The sequence below is a fragment of the Rana temporaria genome, chromosome 2, assembly GCF_905171775.1.
Source record: "Rana temporaria chromosome 2, aRanTem1.1, whole genome shotgun sequence".
Classification (NCBI taxonomy): Eukaryota; Metazoa; Chordata; class Amphibia; order Anura; family Ranidae; genus Rana; species Rana temporaria.
The window spans coordinates 36,062,670-36,086,913 of NC_053490.1; the positions used below are offsets into that span (position 1 = coordinate 36,062,670).

At 47.8% G+C, this 24,244-nt stretch overlaps 1 protein-coding gene across 4 annotated transcripts in view; it reads left to right on the forward strand.

The window, feature by feature from the left end:
- The window catches only part of LOC120928948 (piwi-like protein 1), a 114,162-nt gene that overhangs the window by 16,521 nt on the left and 73,397 nt on the right, over nucleotides 1-24,244 (forward strand). For 2 of the 4 annotated variants that reach the window (XM_040340059.1, XM_040340062.1), the window contains exons 1-2: nucleotides 9,294-9,368; nucleotides 17,613-17,690. In XM_040340059.1, the coding sequence (XP_040195993.1) occupies nucleotides 17,622-17,690 (69 nt within the window). In that variant the 5' untranslated portion in view covers nucleotides 9,294-9,368; nucleotides 17,613-17,621. Of the gene's footprint in view, nucleotides 1-6,064; nucleotides 6,206-9,293; nucleotides 9,369-17,612; nucleotides 17,691-24,244 lie in introns of those variants that run through there. The other 2 variants (XM_040340060.1, XM_040340061.1) reach the window with 2 other exon arrangements.

Genomic DNA, 24,244 nt, shown 5'->3' on the forward strand with positions numbered 1-24,244 from the left:
GGCAAGTACATGATTCACAATGTACTTGCCTGCTAAGTTACGTCGGCGTAGCCTGAATCGGCGGGCGTAAGGGCGCCTAATTCAAATGTGTGTTAGGGGGGCGTGTTGTATGCTAATTGTGTTTGACCTTACGTTTTTGAAGTTTTTTTTTTTTACTGCGCATGCGCCGGGCGACTACATTTCCCAGTGTGCATTGCGGCTTAGTACGCCGCACGGGCCTATTGATTTAGACGTGGACGTAAATCCCGATTCGCGGACGACTTACGCAAACGACGTAAAAAATTTGAATCTCGCGGCGGGAACGGCGGCCATACTTTAACATTGTTATTCCACCTAATAGATGGAATAACTTTAGGCCTGTAATGCGTTACGGAAACGGCGTAAAACTACTGCGGCGACCGGGCGTACGTTCGTGAATCGGCGTATAAACTCATTTACATATTCTACGCCGGCCGCAATGGAAGCGCCACCTAGCGGCCATCCAAAATATTGCAACCTAAGATAGGACGGCGCAAGCTCTGTTTGAGCATACACTTAAACATAGGTCGGCGTAGATTCTGAGTTAGGTCGGCTTATCTACTGATAAGCCGGCCTAACTCTTACTGAATCTACCTATTTGTTTTTTTCCCCACAAATGGAGCTTTCTTTTGGTGGTATTTGATCACTTCTGCGTTTTTATTTATTTATATATTTTTTTGCGCTATAAACAAAAGAAGAGCGACAAATTTTACTTTTTGATTTAATTTTCCTCAGTTTAGGCCAATATGTATTCTTCTTCTACATGTTTTTGGGAGAAAAAAAAATCGCAATAAGCGTATATTGATTGGTTTGAGCAAAAGTTGTAGCGTCAACAAAATAGGGGATAGATTTATTGCTTTTTTTTTTTCTAGTTTTTTTTATTGTGACATTGCGATGGACATATCGGACACTTTTGACACCTTTTTGGGACCATTCACATTTATACAGCGATTAGTGCTATAATACTGCACTTTTTACTGTGTAAATGTGACTGGCAGGGAAGGGGTTAACACTAGGGGGCGATCAAGGGGTTAAATGCTCCCTAGGGAGTGATTACAACTGTAGGGGGGGTGGGACTCGCATGGGAAGGAGACCGATCAGCGTTCCTCTGTACTGGGAACACACATTGGTCTCCTCACCTCAAACAGGACGTGGATCTGTGTGTTTTACACACACAGATCCATGGTACTGCCAGGATCACGCGCAATCGTGGGTGCCCGGCGGACATTGCGGCCGCCAGGCACGCACACCGGGTCCGGAGCAATGCCGCGGGCTCTGCCGGCAGCACATGTGCGCCCCCTAGACGGTTGGGAAGCCCAGGACGTCATATGACGTCCACCCAGGATGGGAGATGGGCGTGTATTGAAGTGGTTAAGTACCGAAGTTTGGCGCCATTCCACGAGCGTGTGCAATTTTGAAGCGTGACATGTTAGGTATCTATTTACCCGATGTAACTTCATCTTTCACATTCTGCAAAAAAAATGGACTAACTTTAACCACTTAGGACCCTTTCACGCCGATATACGTCGGCAGAATGGCATGGCTGGGCACATCAACGTATAGGTACGTTGTCCTTTAAGCTCAGCCGTGGGGTCGCGGGCGCCCTCCCGCGACCCGGTCCTCCGCGACCGTGGGACCCGCGGACCCGATCGCCGCTGGAGTCCCGCGATCGGTCCCCGGAGCTGAAGAACGGGGAGAGCCGTGTGTAAACACGGCTTCCCTGTGCCTCACTTTGGCGGCTGCATCGATCGTGTCATCCCTTTTATAGGGGGACACAATCGATGATGTCACACCTACAGCCACACCCCCTACAGTTGTAAACACACTTCAGGTCACACATAAACGTAACAGCGCCCCCTGTGGTTAACTCCAAAACTGCAACTGTCATTTTCACAATAAACAATGCATTTTAAATGCATTTTTTGCTGTGAAAATGACAATGGTCCCAAAAATGTGTCAAAATTGTCCAATGTGTCCGCCATAATGTCGCAGTCACGAAAAAAATCGCTGATCGCCGCCATTAGTAGTAAAAATTTTATTTTTTATAAAAATGCAATAAAACTATCTCCTATTTTGTAAACGCTATACATTTTGCATAAACCAACCGATAAACGCTTATTGCGTTTATCGGTTGAAAAATAGGTAGAAGAATACGTATCGGCCTAAACTGAGGAAAACATTTTTTTTTTATATATTTTTGGGGGATATTTATTTATACGCTCTATTTTTGTTTATAGCGCAAAAAATAAAAACCGCAGAGGTGATCAAATACCACCAAAAGAAAGCTCTATTTGTGGGAAAAAAAGGACGCCAATTTTGTTTGGGAGCCACGTCGCACGACCGCACAATTGTCAGTTAAAGCAACGCAGTGCCGAATTGCAAAAAGGGGCAAGGTCCTTTAGCTGCATTTTGGTCTGGGTCTTAAGTGGTTAATGTTTTTTTTGCATGAAAAAATACTGTGCGGGGGGGGGGGGGTGGGGGGGGGGGGGGGGTTGCAATGACCGCCATTGTATTCTGTAGGGCAGGGGTCTCAAACTGGCGGCCCTCCAGCTGTTGCAAAACGACTGTTGCAAAAAAGTCCCATGAGGCATTCCAAGGCATACAGTTACAAGCATGACAGGGAGAAGCATGGTGGAACTTGTAGTTTTACAACAGCTGGAGGGTCGCCAGTTTTGAGACCCCTGCTCTAGTGCAGTGGTCATCACTAACTGCATTCACACCTAGGCGTAGGCGATTTGTAGCGTTTTTAACCGCGATTTGCCGCGACAAATTGCGGCGTTTTTACCGAGATTTTCGCTGGAGGGGTGATTACACATTGTGTAATATGGCCGAACGCTGAAGACGCCTAAAAAAAAGGGTCAGGGACTTGTTTTGAGCTTCAGGCGTTTCGGCGTTCGACGTGGAGATGTGAACCATCTCCATAGCCGACAATGTTAAATCACCCCTCCAGCGTATTGCAGGCTGCAATAGCGGCGGGCGTCGGGCGTGAAAACGCCTAGGTGTGAATGGAGCCTAAGGCCCCATACACACGATAGAATCCATCCGCTGAAAAATCCCAGCGAATGGGTTTCAGCGGATAGATCCTATGGTGTGTACACTCCAGCGGATCTGTTTCCGCGGATATTTATCCCCTGGGATGGATTTCCAGCGGATAAATATTTGATGACATGCTAAACAAATCTATCCGCTGGAATCCATCCCAACGGATGGATCCGCTGGTCTGTACAGACTCACCGGATCCATCCGTCCGAAGGGATCCCCCGCATGCGTCGTAATGATTCGACGCATGCGTGGAATTCCTTATATGACAGCGTCGCGCACGTCACCGCGTGCGACGGCGCGACACGTCATCGCCAGAGGATTTCGGCGCGGATTTTGATTCGATGGTGAGTACACTCCATCGGATGGAAATCCGCGGAAATCCTCGAGAGGATTTATCCGTGGAAACGGTCCGCTGGACCGTATCCGCGGATAAATCCTCCCTTGTGTATGGGGCCTAGCAGGCCAGGTTTGCAAGATAACTGAAATACATCACAGGTGATATCATTTGCTGCTCAGTGATTGCAGAATTCTAGACGGCATCTCCTCATGGTAAGGCTAGGTTCACACCACGATTTTACCATCCGATAAACGGACCGTTAAATCGTATGTAATCGTATGTGACAAAATCGTATGTAATCGTATGTCAAAATTTTCACAAAAAAATCGGATCCTGATTTTAAATAATGTCTGGGAAAAAGAAGATTTTTGAAGTTATGGATATTCAGGGGAACCCCGCCGGCAATTTAAAACAAAAATGACGTGCGGTTCCCGGTAAATATCCATAACCAGACCCTTCAGGTCTGGTATGGATATTCAGGGGAACCCCGCCGTCAATTTAAAACAAAAATGACGTGCGGTTCCCCCTAAATATCCATAACCAGACCCATTATCCGAGCACGTTGACCTGGCCGGCCGCAGAAAAGAGGGGGGGACAGAGTGCGGCCCCCCCTCTCTCCTGAACCGCACCAGGCCACATGCCCTCAACATGGGGAGGATGTCCCCATGTTGATGGGGACAAGGGTCTCATCCCCACAACCCTTGCCCGGTGGTTGTGGGGGTATGCGGGCGGGAGGTTTATCAGAATCTGGAAGACCCCTTTAACAAAGGGGACCCCCAGATCCTGACCCCCCCCCTGTGTGAAATGGTAATGGGGTACACTGTACCTCTACCATTTCACGAAGGAAGTAAAAAGTATTGTAAAAAAACACACTGACACAAAAGAATAAAGTCCTTTATTAAAAAAAAAAAAAAAAAAAAATCCAGCGCTGAAAAATCCACTCGTTCCCGGCTTCCAGCGTTGTCCTGATCCTGCGACGGGTGCGGGTGATCTCCCGCGATGAGAAGATCCAGCGTCGGGTGATCTCCGCTCCGGCGATGTGAAGATCCATTCATCCGGCGCAGCAGCATCCCGGACCTCCTCTCACCGCTGGGCACAGCCCAGCGAATGAGCGGCTGAAGCGGTGACATTTCTTATATAGAGGAGGCAGAGCCACCCGTCACGTGACCCCGCCCCCTCTGACGTACCTCTGCTACATCACTGGGGAAGACCAAGAAGAGGAAAGACCTTTCCTCTTCTTGGTCTTCCCCAGTGATGTAGCAGAGGTACGTCAGAGGGGGCGGGGTCACGTGACGGGTGGCTCTGCCTCCTCTATATAAGAAATGTCACCGCTTCAGCCGCTCATTCGCTGGGCTGTGCCCAGCGGTGAGAGGAGGTCCGGGATGCTGCTGCGCCGGATGAATGGATCTTCACATCGCCGGAGCGGAGATCACCCGACGCTGGATCTTCTCATCGCGGGAGATCACCCGCACCCGTCGCAGGATCAGGACAACGCTGGAAGCCGGGAACGAGTGGATTTTTCAGCGCTGGATTTTTTTTTTTTTTTTTTTTTAATAAAGGACTTTATTCTTTTGTGTCAGTGTGTTTTTTTACAATACTTTTTACTTCCTGTGTGAAATGGTAATGGGGTACACTGTACCTCTACCATTTCACCCAGGGGGGGGGTCAGGATCTGGGGGTCCCCTTTGTTAAAGGGGTCTTCCAGATTCTGATAAACCTCCCGCCCGCATACCCCCACAACCACCGGGCAAGGGTTGTGGGGATGAGACCCTTGTCCCCATCAACATGGGGACATCCTCCCCATGTTGAGGGCATGTGGCCTGGTGCGGTTCAGGAGAGAGGGGGGGCCGCACTCTGTCCCCCCCTCTTTTCTGCGGCCGGCCAGGTCAACATGCTCGGATAATGGGTCTGGTTATGGATATTTACCGGGAACCGCACGTCATTTTTGTTTTAAATTGACGGCGGGGTTCCCCTGAATATCCATACCAGACCTAAAGGGTCTGGTTATTGAATTTGCGGGGACCTCCGTTCGGGTTCCCTCAACCCTAGTAATAAAAAATCGGGTACATTTATCGCACAGTCATCCGATTCAGTACGATTTACATTGACCACAATATAAAAAAAAAACGGACACGATTGTAATACGATTTCAAATCAGGACCAAAAATCGTGGGCAGACACGTTTTTTGATACGATTTTAAATCGTATTAAATCGTATGCGGATCAAATCGGATGCACTTGGGGACCTAAATTAATGAATGGCAGTGAATGGATCCGTTTTGCCATACAGATTTGTACGATTTTAAAGCTAAAATCGTGAGTAAAAAACGGATGACAAAATCGTGGTGTGAATGCACCCTAATACATAAAACCTGGCCTGTTAGTGGGCCCCAGGCCCGGACTGGCCATAGGGCACATGCCCGGTCGGCCGCAGCTGTCAGGGCCACATGTCAATTTCGGGCCTGACTGACTTCATGTGCAGCTGCTAGAGCCGGCCCTGATCACCCGCTGCCGGAGTCTCTGCGGCCGGCTCCGCGGGGAGAGCCACATCTATGTTCTTCTGGCCGGGGTCCCCAGTCCCCCCCGCCAGAAGCCAAAGCATCTAGGCTGCTCCGTGGGTGCCGCTCAGCCGGCATCAACACGGCCAGCTCCGCGGCCGTCCGACTGACTATTCAGCTCAGGGGGGCGGAAATGAAGGGGTCAGGTGACCATGAAGGGGGAAGAGCTGCCTGGAGGAATCCCCTTCTGCCTGTCGCAAAGGTGTATCTGCAGCCACAGACACCGGGGCCTAGAGAAGACTGCTAAAAAGTAAGTAACGCCAGCCTGTTTTTACACAGCATGATAAGAGCATGCTTTGGTCTGGTCAGTGGTCTCTTTTACACAGTAAAAAAGAGTGATGCTGAACTCAGGTAGTTTAGCATCACTCTTTACTGTGTAAAAGAGACCACTGACCAGACCAAAGCATGCTCTTATCATGCTGTGTAAATGCAGGTGTAAAACATTGTGTGAGAGGGACATTTCTTGGGCCCAAAAGGTGCATTTAAAGTGTATATATGATATTATTATTATTATTATTATTATTATTATTATTATTATTTTTTTTGTGTGTGTTTGTAATTGTGGTATGTTTAGTACTGGTTGACTGGGTAAGTGCAGTGTTAACAAAAAATCATATATACACTTTAAATGCATGACACTAAGGATGAGCTCCGGCGTGTTCGCATAGAACACGTGCGGAGCCCGCCAGGAAGTCGGCACCCGCGCTGCGCTAATCACAGCCAGGCAGATATTTCCCGATGCTCGGCTGCAGAGATCGGGAAATGTCTGCCTGGCTGTGATTAGCGCAGCGCGGGTGCCGACTTCCTGGCGGGCTCCGCACGTGTTCTATGCGAACAGGCCGGAGCTCATCCTTACATGACACCTTTTGGATTGTTTTAGACCCCTTTCACACTGAGGCGCTATAACTAGGGTTGCCACCTCATCCCTTTAAAACAGAACACATATGAATTACACAGGTTCTGTGGCTGATTAAGGTGGTAATTGAACTCAAGTGGAGCCTTATCTAAATTAAATTAGCCTCAGAACCTGTGTAATTCATATGTGTTCTGTTTTAAAGGGATGAGGTGGTAACCATAGCTATAACACTAAAAATAGTGCCTGTAAAGCGCCCTGATAGAGCCGCTTTATTTACTCCAGTGTGAAAGCCCCGAGGGCTTTCACACTGGAGTGGTACACTGGCAGGACGTTAAAAAATGTCCTGCAAGCAGCATCTTTGGAGCGAAATGAATGGACAGTGGGGCCATACCGCGGCACTTTGCAGATGGTTTTAACCCTTTTACGGCTGCTAGCGGGGGGTTAAAAGCGCCCCACTATCGGCCGAATACCTCCGCAAAAATGACGGTAAAGCGCCGCTAAAAATAGCGGCGCTTTACCGTCTCCGCCCCTATGTGAAAGGGGCCTTCTATATAATTTTGGGTAATATATTTTGAATGTGCCCTAAAATGAACTATTAACAGTTAACGACACTCCACAATCGGTTTACAAAACGCAGCACAGTTTGCCGAATCGGATCGCATGGGTGTGAACACCCATGCAATCTGATTCTGGTGTGGACAATAAAGGGTCCTGCACCAGTGTGGTTTGAATGCAGTATGATTTGAGCCATACAAATCCATGGCTCAAATCGCAACCCAGAGACACAACTTGTAATTCGCACAGGAATGTTGAGCGATTCCTGTGCGAATTACATGTGGTGTCTCACACCACAGTAGTGTGAACCCGGGCTGAGGCCTTAACCACTTCCTTACTGGGCACTTAAACCCCTTTCTGACCAGAGGACTTTTTGCGATTCGGCACTGCGTCGCTTTAACTGACAATTGCGCGGTCGTGCGACGTGGCTCCCAAACAAAATTAACGTCCTTTTTTCCCCACAAATAGAGCTTTCTTTTGGTGGTATTTGATCACCTCTGCGGTTTTTTATTTTTTGCGCTATAAACAAAAATAGAGCGACAATTTTGAAAAAAAAAAAACATTTTTTTACTTGTTGCTATAATAGCTCAATTTTTTTTTGACGTTTTTTTTTATCCTCAGTCTAGGCCGATACGTATTCTACATATTTTTAGTAAAAAAAAAAAAAAAATCGCAATAAGCGACTGGTTTGCGCAAAAGTTATAGCGCCTACAAAATAAGGGACAGAATTATTATTATTTTTTTTTTTTTTTTACTAGTAATGGCGGCGATCTGCGATTTTTATTGGGACTGCGACGTTATGGCAGACACATCGGACACTTTTGACACATTTTTGGCGCCATTCACATTTATCCTGCGATCAGTGCTATAAATATGCACTAATTACTGTATAAATGTGACTGGCAGGGAAGGGGTTAACACTAGGGGGTGAGGAAGGGGTTAAATGTGTACCCTAATTAGTGTTCTAACAGTGGGGGAAGGGGGGTGACTGGGGGAGGTGACCGATCTGTGTCTCTATGTACAAGAGACACAGATCGGTCTCCTCTCTCCCCTGACAGCACCGCTGTCTGCGAGAGCCGGGAATGAGAGATGATCTCATATGTAAACATATGAGATCATCTCTCATTGGCCGCACAGATCGCCTAGGAAACGGCCGCTCCGATTGGCCGTTCACGGCGATCTGTGACTGGCTGTGTCCAAGGGACACGGCCAGCACAGCAGTTCCCCGCTGCGCGGTCGGGAGCGCGCGTGGGGAACATGCAAAGGGGCGGCCGTAAAAAGACGGCCTGTTAGAGATTGGGAGCCGCGCTGAGGCCGTACAAAGTCGTACGGCCGTCAGCAAGTGGCTAGAGCCAGCTGCAGCATTCCTCTTGGCAGGAGTGAGCTCAGGTGTGTTTGGATCCTAGTCTGAACTATCCTGAGCTTTTCAGCCAGGATAGTCCAGCAGCCGCACATATACACTCCTCTTGTATATGTACAACTGCAGACCATGAAATGTCCTCGCTGCTTACAATTGGAAGCACACTGTAATGGGAGGGGGCCGGGGGGGGGGGTTGATTTAATAACAAACATGTCATGCTTCCCTGATCTGTATATATAAAAAAAAAATGGGCTGCTCAGCCTAAAATGCCCGGGCCTATTATTTGTCCCAGTCCGGGCCTGGTGGGCCCTGTAGGGCAGGGTTGATGACCACTGCTCTAGTGTCTCTGCTAAAAAAACATATATTATAATACACGTTCTGTGTAATTTTCTAGCAAGAAAATGATGGTTTTTAGATGTAGGAGAGAAATGTCAGCATTGGCCTGGGAAGCAAGTGGTTAAGGTCCCACCTGCCCCCCCTCAGTCATAATATACTGGTGCCAGTAGAAGCTGGAGATGGGGAGCAGGTGTGGCCAGTTTGTAATTAGAAGTCCAAGACACACCCAAGAGTTTTGGAGGGATTAGAGAAGCATCACCATTACTCTGCAGCAACTCCATACTTTGCCTCACAAGGAGAGCTATAGTAAGTACTGTATGAATGTATTTGATGTGGGGATGGAATTATTTTATAGGCCTTTAGAGCCCTAGTTTAGGGGGGTGTATTTTTTTCCATTATCTGTGCCCCTTTCTGATGATCATGTGCTGGTCAGAGCGGAGGGAATATTTCTTCAGTTTCCGGGGCGTGCCCATTCATCTCCGCTCGCATGTTCTTCTACTTTGGCTCAAGTCCCGGCCAGCCACCTGCCTATCTCCTTGCCTTCCCTGGCAAAGTAATCTTCCTCCGCTCCCCACCCAGTAGTAGCTGAGGCCCGGAGAGTAAAGCCCCTTTCACACTGGGTGCGGGAGGTGTGCTGGCGGTATAGTGGCGCTATTTTTAGCGCCGCTATACCGTCGTTTTTGCTGTGATATTCGGCTGCTAGCGGTGCGGTTTTAGCCCCGGAGAAAGGCTATAGCCGTGCTGTCCCATTGATTTCAGTGGGCAGCAGTGGTAAACGCACCGCTCCAAAGATGCGGCTAGCAGAACTTTTGGAGCGGTCCTGCTAGCGCAAGCTTCAGTGTGCAAGACTTCAGGCTTTCACACTGGAGACTGCAGGCCAGAATTTTTTCAGGTGTTATTTAGCCGCTATTTTTAGCGCTAAAACGCCTGAAAAACTCCTTGGTGTGAAAGGGGCCTAAGACTGTGAGGCGGGCAGAGAGTCACTGTTTGCCACCATTACTAGTATAAAAAAAAATGTCCCTGGATTTCATTTAAAAAATCTGGTCACTAGCGGTGTGTCCTTTAAATCCCCCCCCCCCCCCCCGCTAGGACTTTTTCTGATGCCCCTCCAGCGCACTGCACCAGTGTGAAAGCCCTTGGGCTTTCACACTGGAGTGTGAGGAGCAGCTGTTTAAGGGTGGATTGCAGGCGCTTTTTTTTTTTTTAACGCTATAGCGCCTGTAAAACGCCCTCTTTGTGAAAGGGGTCTTAACAAAGGAATGTCCAAAGTATTTAAAATGATTTGCAAAAGCTTGTTGCACCCTTCTGTAGCCTGAAGCACATGTGAACAAGGCCTCAGCATTTCAGGCAGTATATTGAGCTGATCAGTGGGATCCAAAATTGTATTATTGCAGGAGGTTGTATTATAGATCACTCTGGGTGAAATGCGCTTTATTTTGTCGCTCTTCACATGCTGAGGCAAGAAGTGCCATTGAAACCTCAGTTGCATTGATCACTTTGGCACGATGCAGATCCTGCAATTGTCAGTGATGAGTGCTGATATTTGCCAGGTTGTGAGGTGATCTGTCGCCTCCTCATTGTATGTTCTAACCCTGTAGTTGCCATACTGATGTTTGCATTGTAACGGATCACAGCCGAACATGGCGGTGGTGATTGTTTTTGCTGTGCCTGCGACTGGTTAGTGTTGCTCACGAATATTCGTATTGCGAATATTCGGCTCGAATATGGCATATTCGAGTATTCGCGAATATCTCGAATTTCGCGGTCAATATTCGCTATTCCGAATATTCTGATTTTTTCAATTTTATTTTTAGAACAGATCACATCCTAGTGATCTCCATCGACGTCTAAAAGCATTGCTGGTATGATTAGAGACCTTGGGCCGAGTAGCTGAAGCGATCATTTTATATTGCCGAATATTCGCAATGCGAATATTCGGCAATAGGAATATTGCGCGATTATTTTCTCCGCCCTTCTTTTGCATCAGAGCCAATCAGAGTGCTCCTACCGCAGTTGTCGAAATTCCGCAATAAATATCGCATTCGCATTTTGCGAAATTTCGATAAAATATCAGGAATATTCGATTTCATAATGAGCCAAACAGAGTGCTCCTACCACAGTTGTCGAAATTCCGCAATCAATTTCGCATTCGCATTTTGCGAAATTTCGATAAAATATCTCGAATATTCTGAGCTAATCAGAGGGCTCCTTCCGCAGTTGTCGAAATTCCGCAATAAATTTTGCATTTTGCGAAATTTTGATAAAATATCACGAATATTCTGAGCCAATCGGAGTGCTCCTACCGCAGTTGTCGAAATTTCGCAATTATTTTCGCATTCGCAATAGCGAAATTTTGCATAAAATATCACGAATATTCGAATTTAGCGAATATTTCTTGAATATTCGGCTATATATTCGTGATATATCGCGAAATCGAATATGGCGTATTCTGCTCAACACTACGACTGGTGTACACTCCCCATCTAAATGGCTTTTGAAGTGCAATGCGATTATTAAACCCAAAAGCAAACCTCTATTATACTTCAGCTTATTCATTCTTGGGGCCCTTTAACATGGGGGGGGGGTCTGTTTTGATGGAATCTGCATGCTCGGCGGGGATTGATCCGCTGAGCAGGTGGATGATGGGTCACTCTGCTCACTGTACAGAGACAGACATGTCAGAGTCCCGTTGTCCTCTGAGGTGATCGGATGATAACGGACCACCTGTTCGTGTGGGTTTTTTTTTTGTTTTTTTTTATTTGATCCGCCAGACGGATGGAAAATAGGACCCCCATCCGCCTGGATTTGGCGGACATGATCAGATAGCAGTGGGTGTCGTGGACATACTGTATCACTGTTGACATCTGACGCTCCATAAGGGAGACTGGAGGGTCTGATCTGGTCCACCTGAAACGGACAGGCAGACTTGATCGGACAGCCGTGTGAAAGCATTCATTTTAGTGCTAGTTCACACAGATGCAGTTATGTGCGCTCTTCCCTTTTTATTAATTAATGCACAAAATGCATGCATAGTGTTTTCCATGTATTCCAATGGCTCTAGTTGACACTGTGCAGAAACTGACTGCATAGTGTGAACTAGAGCCATTGGAATACATGGAAAACACTGTGCATGCATTTTGTGCAGAAAAAAAAAGCGCACGTAACTGAAAGGAACTGCGTCTAGCGTGAACTAGCACTAGGGCCTAATTCGCACCTATGCAGGTTGCAGTTTACATATGGGATAGCAGTCGGTAGATATGACACAATTAAAACACGAACACACACACACACACACACAAATTACATTTGCGGTTTCCAAGTATAAATAACCTCTTTTTATAGTAGTGATCATCTGCTGTTTTTGTACTATTAAAGGTTTGTGTGTGTGTGTGTGTGTGTGTGTGTGTGTGTGTGTGTGTGTGTGTGTGTGTGTGTGTGTGTGTGTGTGTGTGTTTTATAAATAACAAATATATCATACTTGCCTCCACTGTGCAGTTCGCTTTGCACAGAGTGGACGCCGAGGGTATGACTCGGCCCGGCGGCCGCATCATTGGATTTGATTGACAGCAGCGAGAGCCAATGGCTGTGCTGCTATCAATCTATGCAATGTAGACCAGAGAAGCCATAGGGAAAGCGATGCGGGATCGTGCCCACGAAAATTCGGGGCTCAGATAAGTAAAAAGGGGGGGGGGGGCCGAGTGCTTTCACACTGGAGCGATGCACTGGCAGGACGTTAAAACATTTCCTGTAAGCAGTATCTTTGGAGCGATATGTATATTCCGCTCTTTCCCATTGAAATGATTGGGCAGCGCTGCCATACCGCCGGTAAAGCGCTGCTTCGGCTGTCGGCGGGTGTTAAAAGCTCCCCGCTATCGGCCAAATGCCTCGACAAAAAATTACGGTAGAGTGCCGGTAAAAATAGCGGCGATTGACGCCGTGTGAAAGGGGCCTTAAAGGGAGTGCTCCTAGTCTCATATTGTTGCCTGTATAAAAGACACCTGTCCACAGAAGCAATGAATCAGATTCCAATCTCTCCACCATGGCCAAGACCAAAGAAATGTCCAAGGATGTCGGGGACAAGATTGTAGACCTACACAAGGCTGGAATGGGCTACAAGACCAATCAACAAGAAGCTTGGTGAGAGGGTGACAACATTTGGTGTGATTATACGCAAATGGAAGAAACACAAAATAACTGTCATTCTCCCTCAGTCTGGGACTCCATGTAAGATCTCACCTCATGGAGTTTCAATGATCATGAGAACGGTGAGGAATCAGCTCGAGAACTACACAGGAGGATCTTGTCAATGATTTCAAGGCAGCTGGGACCATCGTCACCAAGAAAACAATTGGTAACACACTACTAAAATCCTGCAGAGCCCACAAGGTTCCCCTGCTGATGAAAGCACATGTACAGGTCCGTCTGAAGTTTGCTAATGAACATCTGAATGATTCAGAGGAGAACTGGGTGGAAGTGTTGCGGTCAGAGGAGACCAAAATCCAGCTCTTTGGGATCAGGAGGAGGAGGCGGAATGCTGCTTATGACCCCAAGAACACCATCCCGTTTTTCTGCTAAGGGGACAGGACAACTTCACCACATCAAAGGGATGATGGATGGGGCCATGTACCATCAAATCTTGGTTGAGAACCTCCTTCCATCAGCCAGGGCATTGGAAATGGGTCATGGATGGGTATTCCAGCCTAATGACCCAAAACACATGGCCAAGACAACAAAGGCGTGGCTCAAGAAGCACATTAATTTCCCGTAGGGGCCTAGCCAGTCTCCAGACTTTAATCCCATAGAAAAAAATGTGTGGCGGTAGCTAAAGGTTCGAGTTGCCAAACGTCAGCCTCGAAACCTTAAAGTAATTGTAAAGCTTCGACCCCCCCCCCCCCCCCCCTGTTTAATTTTTTTTTTATGTGTGTATATGTATTGTATGTATGTGGCACTACCCCTGTAGGAGCTGCTGGTTTAGATTTGGGCCTTGCACATTACCTCGCTCTTCGTTGTCTAGGGTAGTGGTCATCAACCCTGCCCTACAGGGCCCACTAACAGGCCAGGTTTTATGTATTACCATGAGGAGATGCTGTCTAGAATACTGCAATCACTGAGGAGCAAATGATATCGCCTGTGATGTATTTCAGTTATCTTGCAAACCTGGCCTGTTAGTGGGCCCTGTAGGGCAGGGTTGATGACCTAGGGCAGGGATATGCAATTAGCGGACCTCCAGCTGTTGCAAAACTACAAGTCCCATCATGCCTCTGACTCTGGTGTCATGCTTGTGGCTGTAAGAGTCTTGCTATGCCTCATGGGAATTGTAGTTCTGCAACAGCTGGAGGTCCGCTAATTGCATATCCCCGACCTAGGGGATGAGATGAGAGTTCAGTGTCCACACAAATTGGAAATCTTTTTTTTTTTTTTTTTTTTCTGGCTTTTATTTCTAGACAAACCTGTAGAGGCAGGGCTCGACAAATCCCGGTCGCCATGGCGACTAGAAATAGTGTCCTGGCGACTTGGCTTGGAAGGTGGGCAAAAAAAACTTTTTTTGTGAGCTGGCGCCATCTGGTGGTGAGCCGTTTGTATTACAAGTTAAGCATTACAAGTTAAACAGCAATTCTAATTTTATTTTTCGCTGCCATCTTCTTCCCTCTAATTTGAACCCCCCCCCCCCCCAAACATTATATATATTTTTTTATCCTAACACCCTAGAGAATAAAATGGCGATCGTTGCAATACTTTCTGTCACGCCGTATTTGCGCAGCGGTCTTACAAGTGCACTTTTTTTTTGTAAAAAAATTACACTTTTTTTAATTAAAAAAGACCACAGTAAAGTTATCCCCATTATTTTTTTTAATATTATGAAAGATAATGTTACGCCGATTAAACCAACATACCCAACATGTCACGCTTCAAAATTGCGTCCGCTCGTGGAATGCCGACAAACTTTTACCCTTTAAAATCTTCATAGGCGACGTTTAAAAAAATCTACTGGTTGCATGTTTTGAGTTAGAGGAGGTCTAGGGCTAGAATTATTGCTCTCGCTCTACCAATCGCGGCGATATCTCACATGTGTGGTTTGAACACTGTTTACATTTGCGGGCGCTGCTCACGTATGTGTTCGCTTCTGCGCGCAAGCTCATCAGGACGGGTTGCGTTTTCTGGCTCCTAACTTTTTTTTTTAGCTGGCTCCTAGATTCCAAGCAAATTTGTCAAACCCTGTGTAGAGGGCCAGAAGGTTCAGGCACACGATGCAGATCACTGGGGAACTTCTATGGTTTCAAAAGTCAACTCACCGCATTCCTCAGAAGTGGGTATTGCTCACCTGGATAGGCCTAGCAGCCGGGATGATGCACGGACACAAAAGAATACAGTCTCTGCCACAGACCTTTCTTTGAAAATAGAAATAAAGTGTTCCTGAATCCAATGCCACAGGATTGAGTAACCGGATCTCCTCCAGCCGTACAGTTTAGAGCCTTTAAGTGACCCAGGAACACTGTAAGGCATCATAGAATACGGTGCATCCTCCAAGTTACCAGGCCTCCCCTGAGATACCAGCCTTCCGCTCGGTCCTCCCCTGGTCTCCTCCATTGAATGGCTTCCTCCCGCAGGACAGACGGCACAGGATCACCTTCAAAGTGCAGGCCCCAGTCAAGACGACTGGGCCTACCTGGTGGAATTGCAGCCTCGGGCCAATGTGGTCCCAGGCTGAAACTGGACCATCACATACCTCGAGCCAGGAGGGCCACGAGGCAAAAGAACCCCAGAAAATGGCGTCTGCCCCTTAAAGGAAAAAAATGTTTTGCCTAAAATTAATGTCTGCAAGGTAGACTGACAGAATATTGTAATGATTCTGTTAAACGACTAAATACCTATTAAATTCCTTCATATCACCTCTGGCGTTCTAGTTTCTGTTCTCATTCACTTCCTGGTTTGCGGCGCTCGTTTATGTAAGAACTACATTTCCCAGTATGAACTGCAGCACGCCCAGTAATTCACACCTCCTTGAAGTCTCTAACACGTAGAGAGCGTCCTGACGCACAGATGTAGTTCCCAGGAGGGGGCGCGCACGTTACTGACCACCGTAGTAAAGCCTCCCATCACGGTGGTCAGAAACAATCAGACAAGCAGGAAGTGAACAGAACCGAGAAGAAATAGAGCAACTTCTGAGCAAAAACGAAAAATGAGGAAGTGAAAAGAGGAATGTCTGCAGGTAAAGGATGCTTATTATGAAAAAAATCTTTTTCCTTTACAACCCCTTTAGTTTCCTTGCCCAGCGGGGAGACCACTCCCACTGGGCTGTTCCCGGGGAAAGACGCCCAATACACTCTGGCTTGCCTGTGTTCCAACATTGTCCTGTGGTGGTAACGCCACCTACAGGCAAACAATGGGAAAACCCTCCAAGCACAGTCATAGCCAGAACAGAGGCTGATTTAGCCTTAATTAACTACCAGCTCAGACACCCACTAAATTTATACATGGCGCCTGGTCATCGGGAGCAAGGTGCTACATATACTTGCCTCCTCTGTGCATTTTGCATAGAGTAGCCCTGATCCTCTTCTTCTGGGGTCCCCCCACGGCGCACCTGGCTCCTCTTCTCGCGTCCCCTTCACAGGGAGACACTTTCCATGGGGGCACTTGTGCGGGCATGCTTCCGACAGCAGGACTCACCCCCACCCTCTGGCTCCCATGTCACTGGATTTGATTGACAGCAATGGGAGCCAATGGCTCCTGCTGCAATTAATCTATCCAATGAGGACCTGAGGCGGCATTGGAGTGAGAGCAATGATTCTAGCACTAGACCTCCTCTGTAACTCTAAACATGTAACTTGTTAAAAATCTCCATAGGTGGCGCTTTAATATTTTAAGTACTGAAGTTTGGTGCTATTCCACAAGTGTGCACAATTTTAAAGCGTGACATGTTGGGTATCTATTTACTCGGCGTAACATCATCTTTCACATTATGACCCCATAAATCGGGCTGACTTTGGTGTGGATTTTTTTATTTATTTTTTTGTCCATTCAGGATTGCGTTCACACTGTAATAAGATGGTCTTTTTGAATGGGCTGCCTTATGCATCCAGATGGTACTATGCACTATATCTTTGGTGATGCAGCTCCCCACAACACATGGGGGGGGTTACTTACGAAAGGCAAATCCACATTACACTACAAGTGCACTTATAAGTGCAGTCGCTGTAGATCTGAGGGGGACATGAAAGGAAAAAAAACAGCATTTTTGCTTGCACTTGATTGGATGATAAAATCAGCAGAGCTTTCCCTAACTTCAGAGCTTCCCCTCAGATCTACAGCGACTGCACTTTTAGTGCAAAGTGGATTTCCCTTTTAGTAAATCAACCCCCCCAGGTGTTACATTGTGGTGTGTTGTAGTGCAGGTGCGTTGGGTGCACTTTAGGAATGACTTGCACACCAACATGCGATTTCGCACTTTTGCAACAGCGTGAACCCAGCCTAAAGAAATGTTAACTCCTAAAAATAACCAAACTGACCCACCTCCCAAGTTTTTTTTACTTTTGGTCTTTTTCTCCACAGGGGTGAAAGATGACTGGTAGAGCCAGAGCCAGAGCACGGGGGAGAGCTCGCGTTACAGAGCAGCCCGTTCCTGGACAGGTTTGTACAACGTTTTAAGTCTTTGTCATAGAATGTGCTTTGCTATGTTTATATAAATCCTGAAATTTTCAGTTTTCCCGAGTAGAAAAAAAAAATGACCCTTCAGCTTTCTGTCCACTAGGAGGCAGCACACAGCAACAGCTTGAGAGTTCATTCATTTGATTTATTGCATGGAGAATGCTTTTTTTTTTTGCAGACTGCCGTTTTCAGATATTTTTTAATTTTTATTTTTTTTACAGGTACAGTGAAACCTTAGTTTACGCGTAACACGGTTAACGAGCATTTTGAATCACGAGCAACGCGTTTTATTTAAATCCTGACTCGGTTTGCAAGTGTTTTCTCGCAAAACTAGCAGAATTCAAGCTAATGGGGTGTGCAGTACCGCATTTGGCCAGAAGTGCGGGGGCGTCGGTGACACTCGGAGGGGTTCGGAAATACTCCGTTTCTGAGATCAGCCGAGGCTCTACGGTGCCCCCCACCTCTGGCCACATGCGGTATTGCATGTCAATGCGGAACAAATTATCTTGGTTTCCATTGACTTCTATGGGGAAACTCCTTTTTGATATGTGAGTGCTTTGGATTACAAGCATTTTCCTGGAACGCATTCTGCTCGTAATCCAAGGTTCCGCTGTACTTGTATAGCACCAACAAGTTTCACAGCGACTTGCATCAGTCCTGCTCTTAAGAAGTTTACAGTCTAAGGCAGGGGTTCCCAATCTTTTGAAGAGTGAGGGCCACTTAAGCGACTTGGTAAACAGTCACGGGCCACAATGAGCAGATGACAGGTCTGCGTTTGCAAAGCGGACACAGACACAGCCCACTCTACTCTATGGGCCCTCTCATCTGATCAAATAGAAGGGGAAGGATCCCCCCCCCCCCCCCCCCCCTTTTTTATTTTATTTATTTATTTTTTGGAGATCGGATTGGAAATAGGCAGTTGTAAACTGACAAAAGATTGTGTAAATCTGTCGCTCCATAGAGGTGAACGGAGGGTCCGATTGGTACAGACAGATCATGTTAAAGGGGCCTAAGGCTACTTTTACACTGATGGTCTGTGGTCTACCCACACCATGGATGCAACGCAGTACACTGTGGCTTTCCTGCAGGTTAGCTGTACTTTGACATATAATTCTGTTATATCCTGCAGGTGTGGTGCACCTTCTGGTTTAACTTGTGGGTTTGATGCATTTTCTATGGCTCAGTGCAGGTAAGCCACAGGTGCACTCAACTACACCTGCGGATCAGTTTGAAAGCAGCCCAGTAAAAACTGCACAACAGATATGTCCATATATACAATGTGATTTTAGTAATAAACTTGCTGTCCCAGGCAGAGTGCATTTGGTATTACTCCATCTATGACAGGAGGCGGTGCTATACAGGAAGCATTTGCTTATGCGGGTCTGCTCCGCAGCTGCTTGCTTTCTCTACCGCTGGCTTCATTCACAACACTGATGCTCTGGCATGGTAGTTAGGCAACCTGTAATCTGGGCTTGCCAACCTGCCATCCCAGAGCAGGAGGTCGCGGGCCACATCGGAGAGCTCCGCGGGCCACTGGTTGGGCACCCCTGGTCTAAGGTCTCAAACTCGCATTCATACCCATGTCTTTGGATTGTGGGAGGAAACCCACAGGGTTAACATGCAAACTGGTTGGGGTTCTGCTTATCCATCTTCATTAGTTGCACATATGATGATGGGCAAAATCTATTGTAAAATCTAAAATGTGTTCTCAACCATCTTTGCATTGTAGGGGGGGGAAACACCATTGTTTGTCCTGTATATGGACATGTAGCATAGGAGCCCGCAAAGCCATTTTTTTTAGCACATGGCGGAATAGAGTTCCGCCAAATCTGACAGCAGCCCTGTGTCTATCACCATTTACTCGTAACACAGCGCTCTTCTTCTAGCAGCTCTAAACAAAATACTCCCAGCCCGGTGCTCAGAGCGGGGACATGGGAGGGACGGCTGTCTGCTCACAGTGTGATACGGACTGCAGGGGAGGTGTATCCCATGCTGAGCTTCGGCCATCTGTCCGGATACTGGCCCCCCCTGCTGGTCGAACTTGCTGCCGTTTAAAACATGTGCTGGCCACTGGGGAAGAGGCGCAGCCGAAAGACCGCGCAGGGGCCAAGCTGCTACTGAGAGGTGAACAGATGAGGGGAGGATCATGTGTGCAAAGGTGATAGCTGAGCTGGTGCCGAGATCGGAGCTGAAAGAAGGCTTCGGAGTTAACTGTTAATGAGAGTGGGGGGGGGGGGATATTGCAGAGGTAAACTGTGAAAAAAGGGTGCAGAGGTGAGCCTCGGAGGGAGGTTCATAAGCGCACTTTCTGCAAAACTAATTTTTGAACCCTGCACTCTGAGTGCAGCATGCTCCCACAGAGGCGGTGCATCCATAGTGGGCGCAGGAGCGCCGCCCCCTCTTTCCTGCGCCGTCACTCAAGTCTACAATACATAGAGATTCATGCGATGCATGAATCTCTATGTATTGGCGCCGCTGCCACCCACTATTCAGGTGGCCGGCCCCATGGTGAGCGCCGTGTCCTGCCGAGAATTGTCCCCCGGCGGGTATTGCCCGCTCTGTACTGCGCAGTACAGAGCACAACGGACCTCCGAAGATAAACACAGCTGTCAATCGCCTGTACACGGCACGCTCCTGATGCTCGTTCCACTCTGCAAGGGGCGGCTGTAATTCTATTGTATTGTGGCTATGGCAAGGGCCGGGTGAATTGGGGTGGTTTTATGAAGAAACTACCTTACACGATATTATGCTAATACACATCCACCCCTTGCTGTAGCCATCCTTACAGACTGGAGCGAGCATTGAGAACTTGGGGCAACGTCTGTCACAATGTTCTGTTCATTGCGCAGGCGCAGTCTACAGCTGCTTCACATTCGGCAATTTTCGGCGGCTCAATTGCTACTGCGCTGCACCAACGCAGTGGTGACATTATCCACCAGGGGGACACATCTCGGCAGAACACCGGACATCTGAATAACATTAGTTTGGAAGTGCCGATCGGAGCCAGCGGCTCTGATAGGCTTCCCGATTACAGCCTGAGGGCTGTAATCAGCTTCCAAATAGTTAACCAGGGGACGCACGGGGTGTGCGTTCCCTGGTTAACACTGACAATCTATTTCACCGGATCTGGTTACCGGTAACCTGATTGGCTGAAGCGACATCGAAGGTGTGACTCGGGAGAAGACATCGAGGGAGGGTGGCTGACCCCAGAAAGATAAGTGACGGGGGGGAAGCAATCTGGCACAGTGGTGGCAATTGATGGGCACAGTGAGGCTGCCATTGATGGGGTGTGTGGGTTTTTTTTTTCCCTATCCGTCTTTCAGCACAGCCACAACTTAAAGAAATAGGCTCCTCCTCTTCCTTTAGGAAACACTGCACAGCCTTCAAAATCTCTCCTACCCCTGCTAGACCTCAGTTCTTAGTGTTTCCTCCGGTGGGGAGACACTGCTGAGGAACCAGGGCAGTGCAGTCAGGGGACTGTGGCCATAGTTTTCTGTATGGGAGGCAAGGGCTTCCTAGAGAAAAAGATTGGGCGAAGACTTACCGCCAAAACGCCACCCCAATCCGCGTCGAGCGCGGCAACCGGCTTGTGGGGGGTCCCTATCGTGTCCACAGGACCGCGGCGGGGGAATTTAGCTCCGGGCGCCCTGTTTACAGGCCGCATTTGTTTTTTGAAAATCGCGGGCCGAGTGGCGGGCGACGTCATTTCCGGTGCGCCTCGGAAAGGATTCCCTTTGATCCGCGACTTCTGGTTCCGGGTCGCGGCGCTGATAGGGACCCACGCGTCCTGCTGGAGGAGTCGGATACTCGTTGGGACGAGTTAGACACAGCGCAACCACCTCACAATGTCGGTGACTTCTCCGGAACGGGACCTGACCAGGGACGCTACCTCCAGCCAGTCTAAGGTAAGGGTTTCCTGGGGAGGGTTTCCCAAAACCTTAGACTATGTCTTTTTTTCTCCTCTGCTTCCCCTTGGTGGTTGGGGGGGAGGAGGGAAAGGCAGCGGGCACCTAGCAGTAGTGTCTGTCTAGTGCTTCCCAGAGGGTTGTAACCGTGTGTGTGTGTGTTTTTTATGTGTGGGGTCCTTTTGTCTTCTATTTTCAGAAGAGCCTAGAAAAAAGCCAAGAAAAAACAGGAAGGACACATAGTTCTAAGAAAAAATGTGCCTCCTGTAGGGACTCTCTTCCTGATTCTTGGACGAAAGTTTTATGCATAAATTCTCTAGTCAGGGAAAGGGATGCAGAACAGGGGGATAGTTTAGCTGCTTCTGTTAAAGAATTGACCTCTACCTTTTCCTCAAGTCCTTGTTTGAAAGGGTGCAGCCCCCCCTGGTACCCACACAGGTTACAGCCCACTCTGATGTTCAGGGTCTTGCACCTGCCTCTCCTGATCCTTCAGCGGAGGCAGTTGATTTTGCAGGCCCTTCTCAGGGGCAACACTCCTTGTCGGAGAATGTTGCATCCGACTCGCAGGCAGAGTCAGGTGAAGAAGACCAGGACAGCGAGTCTAAAAAGTCTTCTAGGTATAAGCTATCTCTTGATGAGGTTGAGGAATTACTAGGTGCCATTTACACGACCCTGGGCATTCACACAGATAGTAAACCTCTTAGGCTGGGTTCACACTACTACACTACTTTCATCCTACTTTGCTCTGCTACATTGGTCCTACATTTATCCTACATTGGTCCTACATCCATCCTACTTTCATGAACAGGATACTACTTTGGTCCGACTTCAATGATATTCAATGGGCCTGAAGTAGGATCAATGTAGGACCAAAAGTAGTACAGGGAGCATTTTCAAAGTCGGACCGACTTGTGTAGGACGCTACAAGACGCTCTCATAGGGAAACCTTGAACACAGAGCAAAGTAGGATGAAAGTAGTGTAGTAGTGTGAACCCAGCCTTAGTCTCCATGACCAGATGTACAGGGGTCTGGGGGAACACAGGGGCAGGGTCTTCCCAGTGCACAAACTTCTAGTAGATACTGTTAAGAAGGAGTGGCAAGACCCTGAAAGAAAGCCTTTCTTTTCTCAGTCCCTTAAGAGAAGGTTTCCCTTTTCGGAAGATTCCACTTCTGTTTGGAATAAGATGCCTAAATTAGATGCAGCCTTTTCCCAGGTCTCTAGGAAAACTGATTTGGCATTTGAAGATATGGGCAACCTGACGGATGCCATGGATAAGAGGATGGACTCTCTTTTGAAAAAAGCTTGGGAGTCCATAAAAAGCGCCCAGAGGCGATTCAGTTTGCATGTGTAGCGCTATACAAGTCATTCATTCATTCATAATTGGAAATTTAAAACCAGAATTAGCAGTTACGGTAGTGGCCCGTAATTTAGATCATTGGCTCTCAAAGATCCAAGAACATATCGAAGCTGATACGGACAAAGTCACTATTTTGGCTTCCTTCCCCACAATTTTAAAGGGGGTAGCCTACATTGCGGATGCTTCGGCGGAATCCGTCCGCATGTCAGGTCAGCAGCCCTGGCTAATTCTGCCAGAAGAGCTCTCTGGCTCAAAACTTGGTCAGGAGACATTGCTTCCAAGTTATGTGGGATTCCCTTTACAGGAGACCTTCTGTTTGGTCCCGACCTGGAGTCAGTCTTAGACCGCACGGCGGATAAGAAAAAACCTTTTCCGTTTAAACGTAAAGCTCCACTACAAGGAAGGGGGTTTCGTCCCCAGAGACCAACAGGGGTCCCTAAACCAGAGACTCAGAAAAGGATCTGGACACCCAGGGGTAGGGGAAGAGGAGCGATTTTTCGCCCTCCTGACCAGCCCCCCAAAAAACAATGACTCCCAGATCAGAGTGGGGGGAAGGTTGGGGGGCCTTCCTCCCACAATGGGAGTCCTTTTCCCCAAACAGGTACGTCTTGGTGATAGTAAGAAGGGGGTACTCCCTGGAGTTCTCATCCCCTCCGCCGCAGAGGTACCTGGTCACTCAACTTCCCAGAGTCAAGGAAAAAGCAGAGGCTCTAGTGGGGGTCTTGAGGGATCTGGAGGTCCAAAATGTTTTTCGCAGAGTCCCAAAAGTGGAAGAGGAAAAAAGGGTTTTACTCCCATATTTTCGTGGTAAGGAAACCCTCCGGCAAGTACAGGTTAATCTTAAACCTAAAACCACTGAACAAGTCAGTAGCGTACAAAAGATTCCGTATGGAGTAAATTTTTACGGTGCTACCACAGAATTGCTTTATGGTCTCCCTGGACCTCAGGGACGCGTACCTGCACTTACCAATTGCAGAGGGGGTCTCAGGAGTTTCTACGGCCAGCGATAGACTTGGGAACATCGGAACATCGGTGGTGCACCTGCAGTTCCAGGCCTTGCCATTCGGTCTATCCTCCTCACCCCGCGTGTTCATAAAGGTCCTGGCGGAACCTATAGCTTTTCTGCGTCTTCAGGGAGTCGGTATAATAGCATACTTGGAGGACCTGCTTCTTTTTGCAGCATCTCCGGAACAATTATCCAGGGACCTGGAACTAAACAAAAAGACCCTTATGGACCTAGGTTGGCTGTTAAACCTGGAAAAATCCAGCCTAA